Below are 21494 nucleotides of genomic sequence, written 5' to 3' on the forward strand. Positions count from 1 at the left end.
GGAATGTGTGACGTCTACGAACCGCTCGATAATAAATTCAATTTATTTGTCCGTTTGAGTTACTGGTCGTCCTTAAAGTACATTTCGCATATCCACAAGATGCAGGTGGTGATGAGCAGTAGGTTTTGGGCGTGCAAGTTCAACGCATAGCTTCCGGTGAAGTCGGCAAACCAGCCCAAGAGTTGACCAAGACTGAGTACCAGTATCCCCTTCGCAACCATATTGAATCCCAGTGCGTTCGGTAGCATTTTTTCCACACGCTGCTCACTGCAGTACTCCGCCACGGTCAGATTCTGGTTCACGACCGTTATCGACCGGAAGACTCCGTAAAAGGCTGACGTTACCATCAGGGGCAGCAGCGAGCGCATTTCGGCCATAACGGATCGGGCTACCACGAGACAAATGCCGGCCAAAAGAAATGTGGTACGATGCGAAAAACCCATTTTGTCGACAAACGCCGGAACGGTGATCCTCGTGATTAGATCGGTCGTCGAGAGCATCGACATACAGTTGGCCGCTTCCAGCATGGTGAGATTAGCAGATTTCTGAAACGGTAAGCCAGAGACTTGAGGGCGCACTGCGAATCAACGGGACGGATGGGTTACTACTACCTGTAGAAAGTATGGAAAAAACAACGAGAAGCTCGTGGAGGCTGTGTAGGCCAGTCCTAGGCCGACGATTAAATTCAAAAACGACACCTGCTTCAGTATGGCAAAATCCATCAGGGCCGCTAGCTTCGACCAGCCACAGGGTCGCTTGCTGCCACACACTGTGCCGTTTGGTTGGGGCGGCTTTATTTCGCGCAGCAAAGGACTGCTTTCCCCACCGTCCTCTACCCCCGAAGCGTCCTTCAGGTGCCATTCCACTGGCTGCAGCAAACAGGCGCCTACCACCTGCAAAAATCAGCGACCGGGTACAAGAGAACTATTAACATACGCCCCCCCTTTGAAAAGGTTGACCATGCGACCATGCTTACCCCATTGAAAGCCAGCCCGCTGATGATGAGTGTTGTGTCGCGAAAATTGAAGTTACTCAACAGATACTGCACTAAAATGGGCATCAGAATTTGCCCAACTCCCGTTCCGGCCAGTGCCAGGCCCACGGCTCGTCCCTTTCTCCGCCGGAAGTACGAATTGAGCGCCACAAACGTGGACGACTGAATGAGCCCTAGTCCAAAGCCGAAGGTGACACTATATGAAAGTATTATTTGCCACAGATTGGTGCTATAGGAGCACAACACCAGAGCAGTTCCGGTTAGCATGCTACCCAGTACAGCGGCCTTTCGGGGCTTAAAATGCTTGATGATCGGTCCGGTGATGACACCGGAAAAGTTTAGTGATATACTACAAACGTTCATCACCAACGCAGCCCCGAACGCGTGCTCGCCGAGGCTGGTGAGGTAGTCGGCAAACATTAGCCCAAACACGGACACTAGCGACTGGTTGAACACCTACCGAAGAGAAGGAAAGGACACACAACTCGTTCATCGCTCTGCTAGTGGGGTGATTTGACGAAAAGCAAACTCGTACATTCACAAGAGCACAACCAGCAACCACAAACCACCCGTAGCCACCGTCTGGAACTTGGGAACGCATGCTGAGGCGTTCACTTAGAAAAACACTGCTTCCGGGAATCGTTAGTTGATAGGTTGCGGCGGCGGGCTCACTGCCATGTCCACTGTTGAGAAGATACTTTCGCACTCTGATTCACCGATCACCGGCCCGATCACATTCCGGCTCCAGGCTCCCGGTTGTTATCGTTGGACTCTCGGTAAACATGGGCCGGTGGATTCTGTAGGGGATGTGATATCTTCTTTCTGCCTCGATAAAGATAAACTCATCCCACCCACAGCACACTGTCTGCGGCGTGGGCACAACGTGTGCACTATCGCGTCTTTCTGGGCACAAACGTGTTTGGAGATTTTTGTTTTAAAACACCATTACCATTTGTTTGCGCGACAGACAACAAATGCCGCGCACGTATGCACGCTGCCTTTTCGTTACCGGATCTTGATGCAGCTAGGAGCAGGAAGAAGATAAGCAGCCAGGAGGATGATTTTTGCATCTTAGGGGCACAGAGTGGGCCGTATTTATAGCCTGCAGGTGATGTGCACAATTCTTGACCGTTCGTTGACCTTTCGTGGCCGCGAGTAGGAATTTCGGGGCATCGGCTTAACAGTGTGGAATGCCGTCTCGCACACAAACGGTTATAAGGCATAAATTTCTGCTTCACAGCAGTATCATCGGCCAGTTTGTACGAACACAGTAGGAGAAAATTCAAAAAGATCAAACACAGAGCGGCATGTAACGGTCGTTTCGAATCGCGAATATGAGGGGGCCCTCTACTTGTGACAGTGACGTCATGATATATGTACGCAGCCAGAGTCGCTTTCCTCTGAGAGTGAGTAGGCCAGCTGGTGTTTGCCCCCTTTTTCTGCCTGCGCCCCAGTGCGATAGAGCGAGAACTCTAACATCCCAACTCTAACTGTCAGAAGGCGGCGAATGGTGAAAATTTCCATTGCATCTAATGTTTGCTTTATTCGCGGGCACGGGTGAAGAACAGGAACAGGCTGGTGGTTTGGTGGCCGATCGGCGATTGTTTTCGTGTTGAAAAGGAGCGACTGAAACTCAAGAAGCGTGCGAGTGGACGACCGCGGTTCGATTATCAAGCGCCACCACGGTTACCGAAAGTCACGGCGAGCATCGTTCAATCGCGGACCTGGATCAATCTCGGAAAGCGACGCGCTCTAGAAAGTCCGTGGAGTCCACGGCAGTCCCCGTGGAGTTGCGGAGTAGCGTCTAATCGTCATCGTCGTCGTCGTCATCAACGGTCTGCTCCAGCCCGAAAAACGAACGGACGCGTCGGACAAAATGTTTTGCATCAATAATTGTTGCTTTCCATTGCTCCATGCTGGCCGTCGCCGCGACCGTGGCGTAAATTGACACAGTGTTGTGGCGTGTCCCGTTTTTCGCGTTTGTTTTTTCTTCTTGTACATATCCGTTCGGTGTGAAATTATTCACGTTAGTACGCGGGGGGCTCGCATCATCGTACCAGGCTTCGCGAGAAACGAACCGATTCCTCACGGGCGCACGGGTGCACGGGTGCACGGGAGGTGTTCTCGCCCGCCTCCCCCAACTCCTAAAATTTGTGCTGCCAAGTGCGCGCGTGTGTGTGTGCCGCGTGATTTTTGCTTCTTTTTCATTTCGCGGACACTTCTTGATTGGCTTTCGCGCGCCGCGCCGTGTGGTTTTTTCCGTCGCCCGGGAGGACGTGTGAGCGATGGTGATTATGATGAGCGTTGGTCGAAAGTTCGTGCGGCGGTGACTTCGCGGTCGGTTCGCGGTATCGCGAGGGTGCGTGCGTGCGTGCGAGTGTGCGCGCGAATGTGTGTGTGTGTGTGGGGGGGAGCTCGCAAGTAACGCGTCGTCGAGGTCATGAAATCGTTAGTCGCCGCCTGCTTGGTGTCGTGTGATATCTGACGTGTATTGTGAAGGAAGGGTGACTGAAAAGTGCAAAACGCGCCGCCGATTGTGGTGACTTGGGCCGTCCTCTTCACGGGTGCACCGCGAAAACGGGTAATTTATGTGCAGAAGCACAAACTGCAGGTGTGTGATTGCGGTGGTGCGTGGTGATTGCGTGTGGACCGGAAATGGAGAAAAACAATACGCTGGATGTCGCGAAGGCCGCGCCCGGGAGCGGCGGCCCGAGAAGTGCGAGCAGCGCGAGCAAGTTAAAGCGAGCATTTTCAATGCCGCGCAATCCATTTCAAGGTTCGCGGAACGGCAACGCATCGTCGTCGGCTAAAGTGAGCAGCAGTGCTGCCAGCAACAGTAGTAGCGCCACGATGGACAACCGAACCGGGGGCGGCGGCAGCGACACGGTAACCCGAGAATCCCGGTTCGAGGAACGGCACAGCAGAAGCCAGCCAGTGGACACCGTTTCCACGGGCAACAATAGACCGCAGAACGTCACATCTAGCACCCCTGGGACGGTCGAGGCGGGCGGTGTCGCGAATGGCGAAAAGAAAATCTTCCGACGATTATCAGTGAAAAAGTTTATCAATCGTATTGCACAACAAATGACCAACCGTACGGTGGTAAGTAGTTATGCACGCCCCGCGACCGGAGCATCGGCGAGCAGGAAATGGAGGCATCAAAGGAATGTGCGCCCCCCCCTGGCAATGTATGAATGTCACCAAAAATGGAGGAGGGCAATTCTCACAACTGGTCAAGTGGCGCAACGGCCACAGCGCGCTCGCTCGCTCGCTCGCTCGTTGGTTGATGATTGCCGTCGAGCGGGGCCCAGAATTGACCTTCTTCTCTGCCGTTGATTGCTCCCAATCATCCAATCATGGCAGCTGTGCGACCGCGGGCGAGCCGAGCTCGTCATAGCCCACTGCGATGGTGTTACAATTGTTTAAAAAAATCACAATTATTTAGTAAAAAGTTCGTTCGCCTTCCTATTTTCTGGTCGCCTGCTTATTTCTGCCAGTGATGGCCAACAAGTTCCCAGAAAAAAAACAACAGTTTTAAGCAACAATTATGATGCCCTTCTTCTGGTCTATTTTTAGAGCAATCATAAATTCGACAAGACGCAACCGTCGCCGCCACCCCAATCGTTCGCCACCGGAAACGCAGCAGGCATTGCCGCAACTGCCGGTGGTGGTGCTGCCAGTGGCAACTTTGTGTGGCCACCCGATAGCGTACCGGGTGTGATAGGGTTGCGAAACCATGGCAATACCTGTTTCATGAATGCCGTCCTACAGTGTCTCAGCCATACGGACATTTTGGCTCAGTATTTCGTTTTGGATCTCTACAAGGTACAATGGAACTCCGTAACTCGTGGCTTGCTCTGCAACTCATCGCCATTGCTTTATCGTTTCAGGCCGATTTAAAACGACGCAACAAAATTAATGCCAAAAAGTTCGGTACCAAAGGGGAGCTGACCGAGCAGCTTGCACTGGTGCTCAAATCGTTGTGGACGTGCCGCGATGCACCGGATTATAGTTCTAACTTTAAGGTACCGGTGGTGTGCGCCCCCCCAGGGGACCCATTGCCCATCTAATCGCTGTATGTCGTTAATTTCCTTTTCCACAGGCTGTGGTCGATCGTTACGGAAGTCAATTCAGAAGCTCTACCCAGCACGATGCGCAAGAGTTTCTTTTCTGGTTGTTGGACAAGGTGCACGAGGATTTAAATACGGCGACAAAGCGAAAATATAAAACCATTAAGGTACGGGCGGCGCTCGGGTGTCCCTTGTTCCACTTGTTTTCATCATTTCGTCCCACAATTCCAGAACAATGGACGGTCGGATGAGGTGATAGCCGCGGAAACGTTGGCCAACTACGTGCGCTGCAACAATTCGTTCGTCCAGGCCGTCTTTCAGGCACAGTTCCGTTCGTCGCTGTCGTGCCCGACGTGCGGGAAGCAGAGCAACACGTTCGATCCGTTCTACTGTCTGTCGGTGCCGTTGCCCCAGCTGTCCCAGCAGCCGGTCCTGGTGAAGGTGATCTACGCGTCGCAGCAACCGAAGCAGGTCAAGCTGGGTCTAGGCATTCCGCACGGATCGCCGGTGTTGGCACTGCGCGAACAGCTGCACGCCGACACGGGAATCGCGCTCGATCGGATGATCCTCACGGAGATCTGCGAGTCGGGCTTTAGCCGCGTGTTTTGCGACTCCCATCTGATGTCGTCCATCCGTGAAACGGACCCCCTGTACTGTATCGAGTGCCCGACGATGGCCGCCACCGGCCAGTCGCAGGACGTCTCCACTGGTGGGACAAAAATTTTGCTCTGTCTCTGCAACGGCAAACGGGGCGGTGGCCCCGATGGTGCCGGTGCCGTCAAGCGCTTCGGAACTCCGTTCTGTGTGGTGGTGAACCGGGACGTGTCGTACGGGGAGCTACAAAAGCTGCTGCTAAAGGAAATGTCAACCATTTTGCGATCGGACGTGTTCACGTTTGCCACCCCGGCCCAGAGCCTGTTCCGGTTACGGCTGCAAGATCCATCGTGCGATGCGGACACGTATCTGGAGGCAACGGTCGAGCATCCGCTGTTTACGGAAGTGATTGACCTGGCCCTATCGGTGCTACCGGTGGACGCGGGGCCCGCGCACGTGAAGCTGCTGCTCGAGTGGACGGAACCGGAGCGGTTCTTTGCCGACATGAGCGATGCGTTCGTCGAGCACGAAAGTGTCAATCTGATGCGCGAACGAATACCGGCCAGCTCGGCACTGACGCTGGAGCAGTGCTTCGAGCATTACACAAAAGCGGAAACCCTCGGGCAGGACAACGCCTGGAAGTGTCCGCACTGTCAGCAGTATTTGCCGGTTGTGAAAACGCTCGGCCTCTGGTCGCTCCCGGACATTATGGTCATTCATCTGAAGCGCTTTCGGCAGCAGCAACTTCGCGCCACCACGCAGGCGGCCAAGCTGACGAACTTGGTGAAGTTCCCACTGCGCGGCTTCGACATGACGCCCCATCTGGCGCGCGATCATTCCCACCTATCGTCCCAGCAGCAGCAGCATCCTCTTCAACCGAATGGTGGCGGCTCGGCCTATTCGGCCTCAACAACCGCCGAAACGGACCACTGGAGTCCGTGGCGTAAGATAAAACGGCATTCCACTCAGACCCATTCCAACTTCTCGGCAGCCGTCAACGGTCGGCGCACGGCAGCCGCCGCAGCAACGGCGACGGTCATGGACAATCGGTACGATCTGTACGCGGTTTGCTACCATCAGGGCGATACGCTCGAGACGGGCCACTATACGGCGGCGTGCAAAAACCCCTACGACAGCCAGTGGTATCGGTTCGACGATCAGCGCGTTTCGCACGTGCCGAACGATCGCATCGACGAGGAGATCATCAACAATGAGGCTTACTTGCTGTTCTACCAAAGACGAAAGCTGCCGCCCGACGGGTCCGAGTGCTCCGGCAGTTCGAGCTCTAGCTCTGGCGACCATTGGGTGTCGAAGATCATTGTCCCGCCAACGGCGGGGGTGACCACCACCACCACCACTGGCGTCACTAGTGCGACACTGGAACGAAACAAAAAATCACCTCAACCACCACCCGAAATGGCCAGTGTTCCGCCACCGGCCGGTGGCAAGGGAAAAGATTTCAGCACCACTGGTCCGGCAACCGTCGGTGGTAAGGATCCAGCGGGAGGATCACCAACGGTCAGCGAGACGGTGGCAGACAACGAACCGATGGCCGAAGTGCCGAAGACTTCCCAGCCAGTGGTGGCCAGCGTGAGTTTAGAGACCGAACCAGAAACTGGATGCGAAAAGTCGCCGAAACCGACGGGATCTGCCGCTAAATTGGAGAGCACGATTCCTTCGCCTTCACCGTCGTCGTCGTCGTCAGCTGCATTGCCAGTCGAAGCGTGCGGGGCCGCCACCACCAGCACCCCCGATGCCAAAGAAACTTCTCCGATGGTGGCGCGTGCCGAGGGATCGTCGGGAGTATCGACTCCACCGGATGTCACATCACCACCAACACGATCATCTTCGTCATCCCCGATCCCGTTGGTGGTCCGTATCGTCGAAGCTAAAGCGAAACCGGCGACGGGTCCGCAACCATCGACGGAAGCGAAGCCGGCGGACGATGATGATGTTGCCACGAAAGTACAGCTTTCTCTTCGCCAGCAACCAACGGTCGACCAGCGGTCGACGGTGGACCACAACAAGCAGCCGGCAGCGTTCGGTCAACCGCCGGCCACTACGGGGCGCTTTTCGCTCCCTTCCTCGCAGCAATACCAGGACATTCTCTGGCGCGAGAATATGTCCGAACTGATGCAGAACCACCACAATCACCATCATCACCATATGCATCACCATCACCGGCCGTCGTCGTTTACGGCGTACAAGGGAGTGATCGATGCCGGCGATGCCGTTTCCCTGATGCGCAGCGCCAACACCTGCAGCAAGGACACGCTGCTGTACATCGACCAGCACCAGGGTCACGGGCTCGTCGATCGGCTCGACGACGACGACGATTCGGACGAGTTGCTACCGGGTGGCAGTGCCGGAAGCCGGGCGCTGTGGGTACGTATTCAGGAGTAGCATTTAAAGCTCGACAGCTTTCTTCGATTGGATGGTCACGTTCTGTACGCGCTCTGTCTTTTTAGATCTCGCCCGTCACGCCCCACAAGCTGATCACCGTATCGCCGAAAAATTAATATCCGAGCGTCGATCGTGTGATCGGAAAGTATTTAGCCCGCCGTGTGCGCGTCCTGTGTTTTGTTACGACCACCATCATTACATGATCATTATTATTTGTATTAATTTTATTCTACGGTATGCGGTTAAGTGTGTTTTGTTTGTTTTATATTTTGTTTTCTGCGTTTTGTGAAATGTTACTTTAGTGTGTAGAAGCGAGGGAGGTATAGTTTTTCTGCCGTCGTCGCCGCCGTGTGCGCCGCCCCTAAGCGATATTGAGTTCCTATCATTCCCTTCAAATCCTGCGTGTGTCTTTCTTACTTTTGATTTCGATTGATTCGGTGCTGTCGGTGAGCGAGCCTTCTTTCGGGGGATATGTTGTGGGCCGTACCGGGACGAAGTTGGCCACCGAGGCGGCGGCACAGTGGAACCACACAGCAGCGGTAATTGTTAGATTTATTCTCGGTGCGCGCTCACGAATTAATATTTCTCCGAATCCAACCCCCTCGGGCGCTTTGAAAGCGTGGCTGTGATGCGGGGCTTTAGCAGTGATATGGTGGCCGAACGTCGCGTGACAACGGTGACGAAACGGCGATCCACTTTTTGGGATGTAAAAAAGGCACGTGACTCAGTCGGGAGCCAATCTGAAACCACACCCTAGATTCTCTCGTATGTATTACCGAAGTCCTGTAGAACGTTACACATTCTCAAACCCAGTGGCGCGCCAGAACTGGGGACGAGGACAACAAGCAAGCGAGTGATGAAATCCACAATTGTAATAACTGATTATAGTAGAAAGAAAATAAAACCTGATTGGTGGAAAAACAGAGAGTTCCAATAGCGAGCATTAACACTAGCGGCAAGGAAGAGAGACACACAATGACACAAGTACAAGTTTAATGTTAGTTACACTCAGTAGAAGTGAGGCGCGCGCGCGAGATGGCAAATTCGAGGGTCCGAGGAAACACGTGCGCCCCCGAGAATGATGATGGTGGCACACACAACACGAACGATTCCTCGTGCATCCGGTTTTAAATTATTATTCATTGCAATCGGAGAACGCGGAAGTGAACGAATGGAATTCCGGATCCCCGAATCCGATACGATACAAGGAAAATAAAAGACGAGAAAATAAATCCGGCTCCGTGTAAAATTGTTTGATTAAGAAAGAAATTGCGGTGGTTCGAGCAGGGCAAAGTGTTATCTTCTCGCCGCCGCCGTGATAAGAAACCGGGATTTGTACTATCGGTCTTACAGCGGTGACGTGGTTCTGCTTTTTTTCGAAGACGGGGCATAAAACGGCAGATCATGGCGTGATGATCGCTGTTGCGACGGCCGCCGAGCAGACTTTTTCGTCTGACCTACATCGCCGAGATTTGGCCGCCATGGCGGCCGAAAAGTGCGCGATGCGAGAGCACAAAACGCTCACTTTCCGCATCGAACGCGAGAGAGATGTAAACATGTCACAAGAAGTCAGGTCCTGCGGTGGCACCACTACACCCGAAACGCGGGCCCGCGTGTGGTGTATGGAAACGTCAAAACGGAACCCCTTCTCTCGGGGGCCGCCGCACAACCTTCCAGCGGTTTTTATCGTGGTTCCGCCGTGGTCAGTCGGTCGCTTTGTGGAGGGTGTGTGTGCGTCACACGCGCGTGTGTTTGCGCGATGCAGTAAAACTAACTCCGCCGCCGCACCATTCGAGCCACACACGATCGCGCGCGCTACAGTTTTGGCACGGCTGGGTCGAGGAACAACAACGCACAACGCAGCTCGCGGATCGCGTTCTTCATTCGTCGCACTGTCCACTCGGGGAGGTTTTCCCCGAGCGTTGTTGATTGTTGCGTGTGTGGCACGTGAGCTTGTGCTTGGGACAGCGACGGAATAAGACCATAACAAGGAGTCTCCCAGGGACCCCACCGGGGTGGCGCACCACACCACTGAGAGTGGGTTCACGGGCGAACAGAGTGTGTGCGCGTGTGTGACGGCGATCATCGGAAGCGGCGAGAGTGTTCACTTAATTAAATTAAGTCAATCGGCCGCCGTCTCCCCGAGGGCCACTCGGAAAGCATGAACTCGAAGGTAATGATGAACCGCGCGGGGCCGCGCCGCACTCGGTCCGCAAACACGGATGGGGCGCTAGTTCGCAGTTTGCTTCCGCGGTACGGTGCGATCGGATCGGCGTTCTCGTCGATCGCCCGGACGTCATTCTTCCTCGCCAAACACACTAACCATGAGTTCGTTTCTGTTCAATCTGTTCCTGAAGCCAGCGGCGCCACCAGCGCCAGCACCAGCGACCGCCAACGGTGGTGCCCTCCAACAGCAACCGCACGTCCCGTACAATATCGATTGGATATTTCCCCGGTTGAGGCGCCCGAATCGGTTGTGGCACATCGCCAGCGCTGGAGTGATTGGTTTGGTGGGCTTTGTCTCCAAAATCGTCATCGGTACGTAGCCCCCCGGGGAGAGGATGTCCTTTTACATCGCAGAACCAGTGCGTGTGAGTGTGCGCACACGCATCGTGACATTTGGTGGCGTGCGAATTATGTAAGTCAAATTGGCGGCGGCGGTACACCAGGTACCGTCGTAACAAACAGGCGCTCGTCGTCGTCGGGAGGGCTGCTGCGATGTGGTCAATAGCCCACCAAGCGGCATTACGATACCTTTCGCAGGTGACCTACTTTTAGGTGCCGGTCAGTCGGCCACAGATGGCTAATGCTCTCGGTGCTGGGCCCCCCAAATGGCCGTTACACAACGCCACGAAATCGAACGGCCTTCAAAGTGTACGGGCGCCACAGGAGCTTTGATTTGGAGCCCAAAATCGCGATCGCTGTTTAGTCATCCTAAGTTCCCGCACGGTGTGTGCCAGGAACAATGAAACGGCCGATAAAGAAATTGATTCCGCCGACGCTAGACACACAAAGCGCGGAGCGAGTGCGTGCTTAGCGTGATCGCGCGTGGTGTTAGTGATCAGCCATCCGTGCGTGTCCGCGTGTAGTAAGCCTGCGAGTAGTAGGCGACGCAACGCACGTTCAAGGTCAACCGTTGTGCGGTTGTTGTCCGGCCGTCATCGTCGTGGCCTACACTACGCCGAGGGCCGAGCGATCAAGCGAGCGAGCGAGTTTTCGCAACCCAGCTGCAGCGCCTGATCGGGCTGGCGATTGCGATCGCCGGCGGTGAAATCTCTTTGCACGCCGAGTTGCCATTGTTCCGCGTGTTGCACTCGCTGTGGTTTGGCGTGAAGAAATGTTTTGTGTTGTGAAATGTGTAGCCCAACTAATGCTCCATCTTCCTTTCCGCTCGCTTCCGAACAGTCTGGCTGAACAAGGCGCGCGTGCACAACCTCGAAGTCCTGGAGAATGCGCTCGAGCACCGGCCCAAAGGCAAACCGCTGCTAACGATCTCCAACCACCACTCGTGCTTCGATGATCCAGGCATTTGGGGTAAGTATTTGGGCGCTCGGCGTTAGCTCGAGGAGAGGGGCTCCAGCATGCGAAGTTCCCCAACCCACCCCGGTGGCCATTCCCCATACGATTGAAGTACAGAATGATGATGTCCGTTTGCACACCACCACACTGTCTATTGTTTCGCTGTTTGACACGATTGCTTATTACCGTTTGTTCCTCCTCTAACTGCCTTTTCTTCGCAAACGGTGCTGGACGCGCAGGACTGCTCGACACTCATCGTAATTACCTAATATTATTACTAAACACATGCGGCTCGGCTTTTCTGCGGACGGCAATCGCACCTTCGCTGCTAATCTTCTCTTCCATTCCCTGATTCCCTATAGGGTTGCTTAAGCTGCGGAACGTTTGCAGCCGGAACGTCATCCGATGGTCGATGGCGGCGCACGACATTTGCTTCACCAACAAAACGCACTCGCTGTTCTTCATGTACGGCAAGTGCATTCCGGTCGTGCGCGGTGCGGGCGTGTACCAGCCGGCGATCGATCTGTGCATCGAGAAGCTAAAACTGGGCGACTGGGTCCACGTGTTCCCCGAGGGGAAGGTCAATATGACGAAAGAGGATCTCAGGTGAGACGGGCGGGGCGCCCACAGAGGAAGCCTTTCAAATGGGGACTATTAACACGGGACACGGCTCGCTCTCCTTTACAGGTTCAAGTGGGGTGTCGGACGGATCGTGTACGAAACGCCCACCTTGCCCATTATCATTCCGATTTGGCACATCGGAATGGACGATGTGTTACCGAACGAACCGCCGTACTTCATCCGGACCGGTAAGAAGCTAACGTACAACTTTGGCAATCCGATCGATCTCAGTGCCCTGATGGAACGGCTCCGATCGGCGCCGGTCAACGAGGAGGAAGCCCGCAAAATGATTACGGATGCTATCCAGGAGGAAATGATGGTACTGATGTCCACACGCTCTCGCGTGAATCAATTTTCGTGTTGCTCATGCCGTTTACCTTTCCATTCCTGCGCCTCTCCAGATACTTAAACAACAGACCGAAAGGCTACATTCGGATTACTTAAAAAGCTGAGTGCCGGCGCTGAAGGCACACAGACCACGGCGGGGCGACCAGCCCGGAACCCACGATTCACAACCCAAAACCACAAAGCCCCTCAGATGATTGCCGACTTCGTTGTTGGTGTCGGTGCGCAGGGTCGCCGGGTGTGGGTCTATTCGGATAGTGTCGTGCTTCCAGACCGGAGGGTGCTTGTGACCAACTCTTACCTTTAACTTACCTATCACAACACGTTGCTTCTGCTGGCCGGCGTTCGGTGCCAGCATACCTAGAATTAGGAGGCCTTTTTAGGGAGCGGCGGTCCGGGGGGTCTTTTGAGCATTGCATTTTGTTTCCCGTCTTTCGCCGAACCGCCGAGCCCCTCCGTTGCTAAGTTGAGTGAGGTGGGTTGTACCAAAGTTCTAGTCAATCGAACATAGACGCTAAGCTGCACACACAAGCGCTGAACTTCCGAGGGACCATATTCGTCGGGAATTGCGTCGGGCAGGGGAAAGTAGCTCTATTAGCAGATAAGAAATACGGCGCGAATGGACGTCACGTAAATTTCGCGGCGCCCTCGCGATAAGCAATCAAAAATCTTAACGACCTCTGCTTAGACCACCAATGCATCGGCTGCAGCGGTTGTAGCGGTTTGCGAGAGAGAGAGATGAAAGCGTCCAGATTGCGTACGTTCACGTGGAAGGATTTCATTAGTTTATTTTTAAATTACTAACGTTCGTGAACATTCGACTGGGTAGAGGTTAGGCATAGAAAGTTTGACGTTTCGGATCGCTTCCGCTAGCCACACCGCCAGGCAGCGCAGTTATGGGGTGGTTACACGGGAACAGATTTAGGCTAATTTTGACACTCGTTACATTAATAAACAGTCAATTTATGAACACATGAACGCGACCGCCGAGTTTGCTGGCTTCGATAATTTCGTATCGATTTATTCTATAAGGAAGTGCTTATAACGGCGAAAAACACAACAATTGAGCAAATTTAATAATAACTAAATTATTAAAAGCACACACACAACGAATTCCGGTTTCCGGAAATAAAACGGGTCGACTGTGGCCGACAATCGGACCACAGTGCCGACAAAGAAAACACAAACATACAATTAAAAAACGGAGCCCTAAATGCCGCGGCTTTCAATCGGCTGCCCTGCACTGCGCGATTCGTCCCAGCAGCTGGTGAATGGTGGCCCGAACGGTGGCCGCATCCGGTCGGCCGGACGGCTCGGTAAGCCAGCACTTGCTGTAGAGGGCGCGCACCGCCTGCCCGATTTGAGCCCGCTCGTGCCCGGGAATGGCGAAATGATCACAAAATATGGAATCGATCCGCTTGGCGGTCAGTTCGTCTTTGCTCCCGCCGCCAGCCTCATCATCGCCGGATCCGGAGCATCCACCGATCGCGGCGCCCCCGATCGCCCCGAGCGATATCTTCCGCACCGCCCTAATGTGCCCGTTCCGTTCCACCGCAATGCCCTGGCGTTTGAGCACATCGTCCACGGCGTCCGATTCGAACACGTTGACCGGGCGCGCGGAGGCGAGAGACACCACCGGCAGCAGCAAGCTACCGTGCAGGCAGCGATTCTTCGTCAGCATCGCCCGGAACCGTGGCCCCGACGACCCCAGGGCCGTGCTGGCGCTATCCGGACGCAGTCCTTTCTTGACGACGTGGTACGCCACGACCTCGTTGGACCCAAACTCCTCGTACGGCAGCGGGCGCTCTTCGTTCAGCTGCCACATCGTGACTCCAAACGAGTAAATGTCGGCCCGAGGCGTGACGCCACCGCCGAGCACCACCGAGCGGAGCAACTCCGGGGCCATGTAGCGGATCGTGCCCCGGTTGACCAGGGGCACGCCTCGCTGCCACGAGGTCAGCGCGACCGAGGAACCAAAATCGCACAGTTTGCACAGATACTTCCGCAGTCGCAAGCACGCACCCGGAGTCGCGTCGTGGTCCGGGGTCGCACCGGGCCCGGCACCACTGAGCGTGACGATCACGTTCTGGGGCTTCACGTCCAGGTGCACCAGCTGATGCCGATGGCAGAAATTCAATCCGTTGATAATGTCACACAGAATCCTGAAAAGGGCGGGGCACATATAAAGAACGGACCGAATCATATCCGATCGACGATCGGATCCGGGGGCGCGGATCACTTACAGCAGTTTGTGTTGAATCCCGATCGATCGGTGGTTGGCTCGGAGCAGAATGTGTTGCAGGCAGTGACCATCGAAACGTTCCATCAACACCAGCCCGTACTGGGTCCCGGACACCACCTTCAGCACTGTGACGATGTTTTCGTGCCGGAGCCGCAGTGCGTTTGCTTCGTTCAGCAGCGAATCGTAGCGCTGCCGGTGCTGCCGGTGAAGCCGCTTCTCCAGGATCTTGACGGCCACGGGACGGCCGCGGTACGAGGCACGGATCACCACACCGTAGCTGCCGCGGCCCAGAATCGAGTACGAGCCGCGCTTGTTGTGAAAATCGTCCCGCAGAAAGCGATCGCGGTTCGGTGTGTCGAAGCTGATCTCGATCGTTGGCACAGCGAGCTCGGATGTGGACGCCCTGCGGATAGGTGGAGGAAACAGGGTTACCAAACAGCGGGGGGACACACCAAGCGGGACAGAGGATCGAGCTCCTACATATTTCGCACGACGAACCGGACCGTGATCGATCGACGCCACACGAGCCACTAACGAGCGAACCGAAACTCCGACTCCGACAGGCCGCGTCCGTTTGACATTCCAGCAAAAAAAACCAAGGGTGCAAGGTGCCTACAAGTGGCCTACGGTCTACGCCGGGCGCCGGATTCAGTCCTTGTGCACCAGCAGCACGGTGGCGATGACGTAAAAGTGGGGCGTTTCGTGATAAAATCGCACGTAGTCGTCCAACTTCGGATCGAGGATAAAATTCATCTTGTAGTGAATTCCTTGCTGCTGCTTCTCGACGATCGTCGCTATACTGATAATGCGGTGACTGGCAAAAAGCGAAATCAGATCAGGTAAGTAGCGCGCCGCGCTTCTCAACGCTGCTCCTCACCGTTTAAAGTTCATCGCCTTCAGCCGATCCTTGATCTGCTTCGAGATGTTCTGGCACATTTTTAGGTTCTTTCCCGGATCGTACACGTACCGCATCTCCTCCTCGTCCACCTCGAACTGCTTTTGGACGATGCGCTCCATCATGCGCCGGATTTTGTCCGCATTGAACAGGGGCCGCTGGTAGAGCTCCTCCTTTTCCTCCTCGTTGATGTGTACGTTCAGCTCCTCGGTGATGTCCTTAAACTTACTCTTCCGCTTGCCGAGGGCCGCCGTGAGCGTTTCGCTGAACAATGTACCGGCTTTGCTCGGGGTCCGCGCCAATGGAGCCTTGGACCTGGTTCCGGGTGCGTAGAAGATCAAACAAGGATACTCGTTACGCAATCACGGAGAGCGGTAAGTGTGATGTTGGGTGGCTCTTACGTTGTGGTGGTGCTGGCAATTTTCACTTTCCCCCAAACGGCCATCCTGCACCCAAGAGGCCAACCAGTCCTGGCAGGTCTGCACGGTTGGGAAGCGATTCACTAACTAACACCCTGCGCTGTGGCACCTCCTCGACACCGGCTTGCTGTGGATAAAATGAGAACAACATCCTGGTCTCACCTGCCGGCCTGCCGCCACCAGTAGGTAGATAGGTCACGAGGTTGATGGGAATCCGCGTTCGACACCGACCGGCGGCGGTTGGCTGGAAAAACTTCGTTCACTCCGTTGCAGACAAATCCACCGATCCATAAATGAGGGCGCACCGTCCTCACCGTTGCCAACGTTCCACGCATAACTGTTTATACCATTAAGGGCCGCCGCCAAGTCGAATACTTTGCAAATAGCAATGGGTGGAGCACTGGAAACGATAAAAAAGCCGGCGAGATAGAAAAAGGTAACACCCTATCCCTAACCTATCCCACTTTGCCGCTCCAGGTGCGACTTTATGGCGCACTTCATCGCCCGCCCGCAGTCCGGGGGGTTGGCCAACACGGCCGAAAGTTCTACAAGTTGTGAGTCCGAAGTTTTGATGAACCATCAGGCGCGCTTCCCGCCTTACCGTTGGTGGCTTTTTATTAGCATTGCGTGCGCCCGGCAAGGCGGCAAGGCGATGAGGGTTTGGCGTCAAACTGAGACATACTCACCAACACTTCTAGGGGGTGTCCTCGAACATGCGATTTTTATATCTATTTCGGTTACCATCCGCCTGGTCGAGTCCTTCTCGAGTGTTGCTACAGAGGTGCCGTCTGTTCCGTCGAGTGACTGGCACGCAGGATCGAACGGATGGCGCCGGCCTCCCGAAATCAAACAGGACTCCGAGCTCGAGTTCGGGGAGATCTCGTCAACGTCTCTACTGTCCATTAATCAATCATTTGTAGTCCAAGGCCAAACTGGGCGGTTTCACGTCCGCAACATTCGTCCGCTTCTAAAAACTGCCGAATTTAGGCCTAAATCAATTTTAGCAAAACTAAACAATCATTCTAAACTCTACCAATTCGTGAGTCACAGAGAAATGCTTAACCGGATAGGCCAAACTAAAACACACGGTGCCTCCAAGTGGCGGTGACGATGGCACGTATAGCACGTTTCGGAATGGTTTATCTCTCGGTACATACAACATTCCCCGCACGGGAAGGAACCGCGCGCAAAGCGTAACAAACCATAATCACATGCAAATACTGCGGCCCGTTAAGGGTTTCTGCTTGCCGTAGGATATTAGTTTCAACCGCGCCACACACTGCGCCGTTGCCATCTTATCGCTTCGGCGCAATCCATCATCCGCGGGGTGTCGAGGGTGGTGGCCGCCCTGGTGTTGATCCTGCCGTTTCCGTTTCTGATTAGTCAGCGCTGCAGCCCTTTCGTTTCAGAAGTTCTCGCGTCAATTCGCGTCAATACACAAAGTCCCTTTGTCCCCCAAGACACCCAAGGATGCAATAATTGGCATTGGTCTCCCAATGTTTTCTGTGTGCGCCCTGGGGGAGAATAGGGAAGAATGTAAACCGACAGCGGTTAGCAAGGTGTAACACAGGCCGCGGTACACAGAGAAAGAGAGAGAGAGAACACACGGGTGGCCGCGCCCGCGAGGTGTATCCAATTTCGTTCCAAAACACCGAGCAAGGGTGAAAGAAGCCGTTGAGGGGAAGGACAAACGACGCGCGGTACAAACATATGATGCCGCGTCGTTGTCATCGTGCGTACGCGGTCTTAAGAAATGAGTTTATATAAAGCGGACAACGCTTTCTGAAGGGGTTGCGCTTGCACCTGCAATAGGGTGGTGCTGGACAAGCTTTAGGGTGAGACCAAACCGACCGAATTCATGTCGGTCGGTCGGTTAGGTTACAAACTCTGATTTTGCCACGGTGACGTCACGCATCAACCCGATCGCGCGACCGCGAAGCAACAAACGCTTCGGGGTCTCGGTTTCGTTTCAGTTCGACTTGATCGTTTCAACAGTGTGGATCGCGGTCGCGCGTTGTGCTAGCGAAACTCGCTGTGTTTTGTGTTTGCTTGTGTTTGCCACTCTCCACTGCGTGTTGTGTGTGCGTTAAAGGTGCGTTTGGTGGCGCCGGTTTGGCCTTCGAAGATCGGTTTTACTTGTTCTGACGCGCGGACGATGTAGTTAAACGCGATAAATTGCGTTTATCTGGATCGCCGCTCTGTAGGCGCGGTGAGTGCGATCGCGCGAGAAGTGAGCAAATCATCTCATCGCGGCCCGCATCCTTCTCACTACGCCGGCAACGCGTTGATTCAGAGTGTGACTTGCTCTTGCGGTGCGATCGGTAAACGGGTCAGAAACTGGACGGCGCATAAGTACGAAGTAATTGGTTTCAAAATCGGCCCGGTGGCACAATCCGTTCCGAAAGCAACGTCACGCCGCGTTCTGACGACCCCCCTTGTGATGATGAGCACATCGTTCTGGAACTCGCAACACGAGAGCGAGCGCGTCTCGCCGTGGCCCGTCCCGTCGACCGTCCCATCCAATTAAGGATTGTTTTTATGCTTCCATGCGCGCGTGAAGAAGTGCTTACTATGGACGATCTTGCGGTGGGTTCTTGGAGAGAGCGCCGTGTGTGGACGCGATCGCTCCCCGATTGCGCCCAAAGCGAGCCTGTCGCCTTGATCAGCAAGGCACGCCAGCGTGTACTTCTGCGCTTGAAGTGATTGAAATATATTTTACGCTAAATTAGCTTTCTGCAATTTGCTGACCTCCTCCTTACCCCCTTTGCTCCATTGTCTTCCCTCTCGGTACGCAGTTGCTGTTCCTCGTTCTGTTCCATTGAACCGTGCTTGTGTGTGTGTGTGTGTGTTTGTGCCCTTTGGATGTTGGTTCTCCAACGGAGAGAAAGAAACCCAGCGCAGGGGGGGCCGGCAAAACCAAACCTCGGTTGGTGGTTAAGTGATTTAAGGCTGTAGCCTGCCCGGCTTGTGTGTACGTAAAAAAACGGCGAAAGAATTCTTCCCATCCGGTCGCGCAAGTCTGGAGCAGAAAGTAAAGGACGACGGCCGCCAACATGACTACCAAAGCGGAAAATAAGATCACCCTCAAGATCGAAACCGCTAAAAATAACATTATGAAATCCCGTAAGTATCCCGTCGTCATCGTGTCGTCGTCAACCCGTCGTCCCGGCCTTCGGTGAAATGCACCGTAATCCACCCCCCCGGTGCACCGGTTTTCCATGGGTCGATTTCGATTTCTTTGTTTCGCGCGATCGCACGCGATCGCGATGAACGTTACAAGACAAATTTGCAAACGACAAACGGGCCAAAGGGCCACACGCCATCCGGAATTTTAAACGATATTAATATTCGCCAGATGCGCCTGCGTCTGGCCGTCGAGCCTGAAGACATGTCGCAATGGTCCCAAAACCGGTCAAAACCCTCGGCGATCTCCGAAGAAGAAGGTGCCGCGCCGAGACTTTGACATGAATGATTCACAACGGTTTGATTGGAATTAAAACTGATTTATTGTCAAAAATCAGCATAAGCGGAGCCGAATCGGGCGAACGTGGACAAGCGCATTAGCAAATTAAACCACATCGCCATCACCATGACGGCGCGTAAATTAGTTGCTCTCGCCTCGAGACGGGAGAGGCCGCGATCAGGCTCCGTCTTTATGGCTGCCTCGGAGTCTCTTTGCTTCTTCTTCATCTGGTGCTCCAGTGCCCGTTAAGTAGCCCCGGATTCGTTGATGATTGTTTATCAGAAGGAGCATAGGGCCGCGGTGAAGAAAAAAACGCCAATCCAACGCACAAAGCGAGGCGATTCGAAAATGGCGCTACATCGCCGCGTTGTTTACAAACGGGGCCCGCCTAACGGGCTGTGAAAAGTGGTGTGGTCGGCGAGATCGGTGGCTGGAGAAACTCGGTTTCACTAGACTCCGGCGGGAGGTTTCCGGCGGCGTGGCGTTGCCACGCCACTCGCTACGCCGTTCGCGAGTTTCTCTGCTGATTTTTTGATGTAATTTTAACAAAACGATCTAATCTAAATTACTTTCTCCGACGCCTTCCTCCAGCCAGACACGGAGGCACGATTTCTTCAACAACCTTCCGGGGCCGGGCCGAATTTTCCCCGAAAAAACCGAGAGGTGTTGAGCACAGCAAACAGTACAACGCGACGCCAACTTCCGCGAGTTTCTCTGACGCGCGCGCCACCAATGAGGAAGGTGATGCTGCTCCGACAGACTCGGCATCTGGTCCGGAGTCGCTGGTCGGTGGTGGAAAACCTAATATACGGGCGTTACGAAAAGGAAGAAAAATGAGCCTCGGTACACGACGGCAGAGCGCGGTTTTACTTCCGTGCCAGTTGCACCATCACATTTGGTGTTGGAACAACTTCTGAAAAATCGAAACGAAACTCCAATCCGTTACACGCGTCCGGCGGATCGATGGGCTCTCGATCGAGAGTCTGTTTGGTCTGACGACGATGTGTGTAGCACCTGAAAAAACACCCATCAGTCATCGCGGGGCCAGTTGGGAAGAAGACTAACGAGAACACCGGGCCGCGTGGCCCTAGGGACTAATTGTTTACTTGACTGTCGATCGTGTTCGGGATCGGTTAGCCGGGTCTCTGGTTAGCTTCTTGATCGTGTTCCAAACACATCGTTAGGGCCATGGATATCGGAGTAAGGCTTAGAAACCCCCGTATTCTAATCTATTTTATTCTTTTCTTTCCACTTTCCGGTTCGTTCCGCGTTCCCGCCGGGCGTGCTGCCTATGACTAATATGGCTGAATCTCAATTTTAAAACATGAAACGTGCGCTGTCGTCAACGTCGTACGAAAACCACGTATCAATTTCGCCACACGCAAATCGCGTTCCCATGCCGCCGGGCCGGGCTGGGCGTGCTGGGCCACCCTTCTGCTATTCTGCCATCGTAGCGGTAAGTATCAACTTTTTTCCCTTGCTAGAAACGTAGGTGCTGCTAGTAAATAAAGACCCAGCCGGCCATTATCGTGTTCTGTACCAGCCCGCCCTCTGGGCACATGAAATGCATACTGACCAACCTGGGCGAGAGGGGCGCGATTGCATCACACACCACCGCGCCTGGCGCGGCAAAAGGGGTATTTTTTCCATTTCAGTGACGTAGCTTCGCGCAACGCGCAACGATGATAATGTGCGCGCATCATCATGAAGTCATGTTGCTACCTTGCCCGTTAAGGTTGGCCAGAGAGAGCGAGTGCGGGGCGCGCGCTAACGCATAAGAAGCGATTCCGATGCGGCCCCGGACGAATGGTTCTCGCTGCACAAACGACACGACTTTCAGCGACCCAAAAATGGTGGTGCTGTAACCGAAAAGCGGTTGCATGGCGGGCACCGTTTTGTGGGCCGCGTTACCAAAAGTCACTGGACCAC

At 54.4% G+C, this 21494-nt stretch overlaps 5 protein-coding genes across 7 annotated transcripts; 2 read left to right on the forward strand and 3 right to left on the reverse strand.

The window, feature by feature from the left end:
* Positions 1 to 59: 59 nt before the first annotated feature.
* LOC128279186 (monocarboxylate transporter 12) lies at positions 60 to 1682 on the reverse strand. Its single transcript, XM_053017906.1, has 4 exons — positions 1530 to 1682; positions 977 to 1450; positions 612 to 893; positions 60 to 545 (listed from the first exon to the last, which is right to left on the reverse strand). The coding sequence occupies exons 1-4, from the start codon at positions 1593 to 1595 to the stop codon at positions 60 to 62; spliced, it is 1308 nt and encodes a 435-aa protein (XP_052873866.1). The 5' UTR covers positions 1596 to 1682.
* A 1967-nt stretch (positions 1683 to 3649) lies between these two features.
* Positions 3650 to 9258, forward strand: LOC128277619 (ubiquitin carboxyl-terminal hydrolase 43). Its single transcript, XM_053016101.1, has 7 exons — positions 3650 to 3880; positions 3965 to 4096; positions 4571 to 4819; positions 4885 to 5019; positions 5097 to 5231; positions 5296 to 8043; positions 8127 to 9258. Exons 1-7 carry the CDS (start codon positions 3650 to 3652, stop codon positions 8175 to 8177), a joined length of 3681 nt encoding a protein of 1226 aa, XP_052872061.1. The 3' UTR covers positions 8178 to 9258.
* Positions 9259 to 10090: 832 nt separating this feature from the next.
* LOC128269047 (tafazzin) lies at positions 10091 to 13518 on the forward strand. Of its 3 annotated transcripts, XM_053006393.1 has the most exons (7): positions 10091 to 10234; positions 10419 to 10599; positions 11467 to 11595; positions 11820 to 11837; positions 11943 to 12186; positions 12268 to 12520; positions 12603 to 13518. In XM_053006393.1, exons 1-7 carry the CDS (start codon positions 10223 to 10225, stop codon positions 12651 to 12653), a joined length of 888 nt encoding a protein of 295 aa, XP_052862353.1. In that variant the 5' UTR covers positions 10091 to 10222; the 3' UTR covers positions 12654 to 13518. The 3 variants fall into 3 exon arrangements, with proteins under 3 accessions (XP_052862353.1, XP_052862350.1, XP_052862351.1); XM_053006390.1 differs by lacking the exon at positions 10091 to 10234 and having other exon boundaries at positions 10326 to 10599; XM_053006391.1 differs by lacking the exons at positions 10091 to 10234; positions 11820 to 11837 and having other exon boundaries at positions 10326 to 10599.
* Positions 13519 to 13771: 253 nt separating this feature from the next.
* On the reverse strand, positions 13772 to 15369 carry LOC128279187 (proto-oncogene serine/threonine-protein kinase mos). Its single transcript, XM_053017907.1, has 3 exons — positions 15332 to 15369; positions 14790 to 15191; positions 13772 to 14708 (listed from the first exon to the last, which is right to left on the reverse strand). The coding sequence occupies exons 1-3, from the start codon at positions 15367 to 15369 to the stop codon at positions 13772 to 13774; spliced, it is 1377 nt and encodes a 458-aa protein (XP_052873867.1).
* Positions 15370 to 15436: 67 nt separating this feature from the next.
* LOC128268330 (uncharacterized) lies at positions 15437 to 16128 on the reverse strand. The gene is made up of 3 exons (XM_053005389.1): positions 16085 to 16128; positions 15666 to 15998; positions 15437 to 15602 (listed from the first exon to the last, which is right to left on the reverse strand). Exons 1-3 carry the CDS (start codon positions 16126 to 16128, stop codon positions 15437 to 15439), a joined length of 543 nt encoding a protein of 180 aa, XP_052861349.1.
* Between the last annotated feature and the right edge of the window lie 5366 nt (positions 16129 to 21494).

Source organism: Anopheles cruzii, chromosome 2, assembly GCF_943734635.1.
Source record: "Anopheles cruzii chromosome 2, idAnoCruzAS_RS32_06, whole genome shotgun sequence".
NCBI lineage: Eukaryota > Metazoa > Arthropoda > Insecta > Diptera > Culicidae > Anopheles > Anopheles cruzii.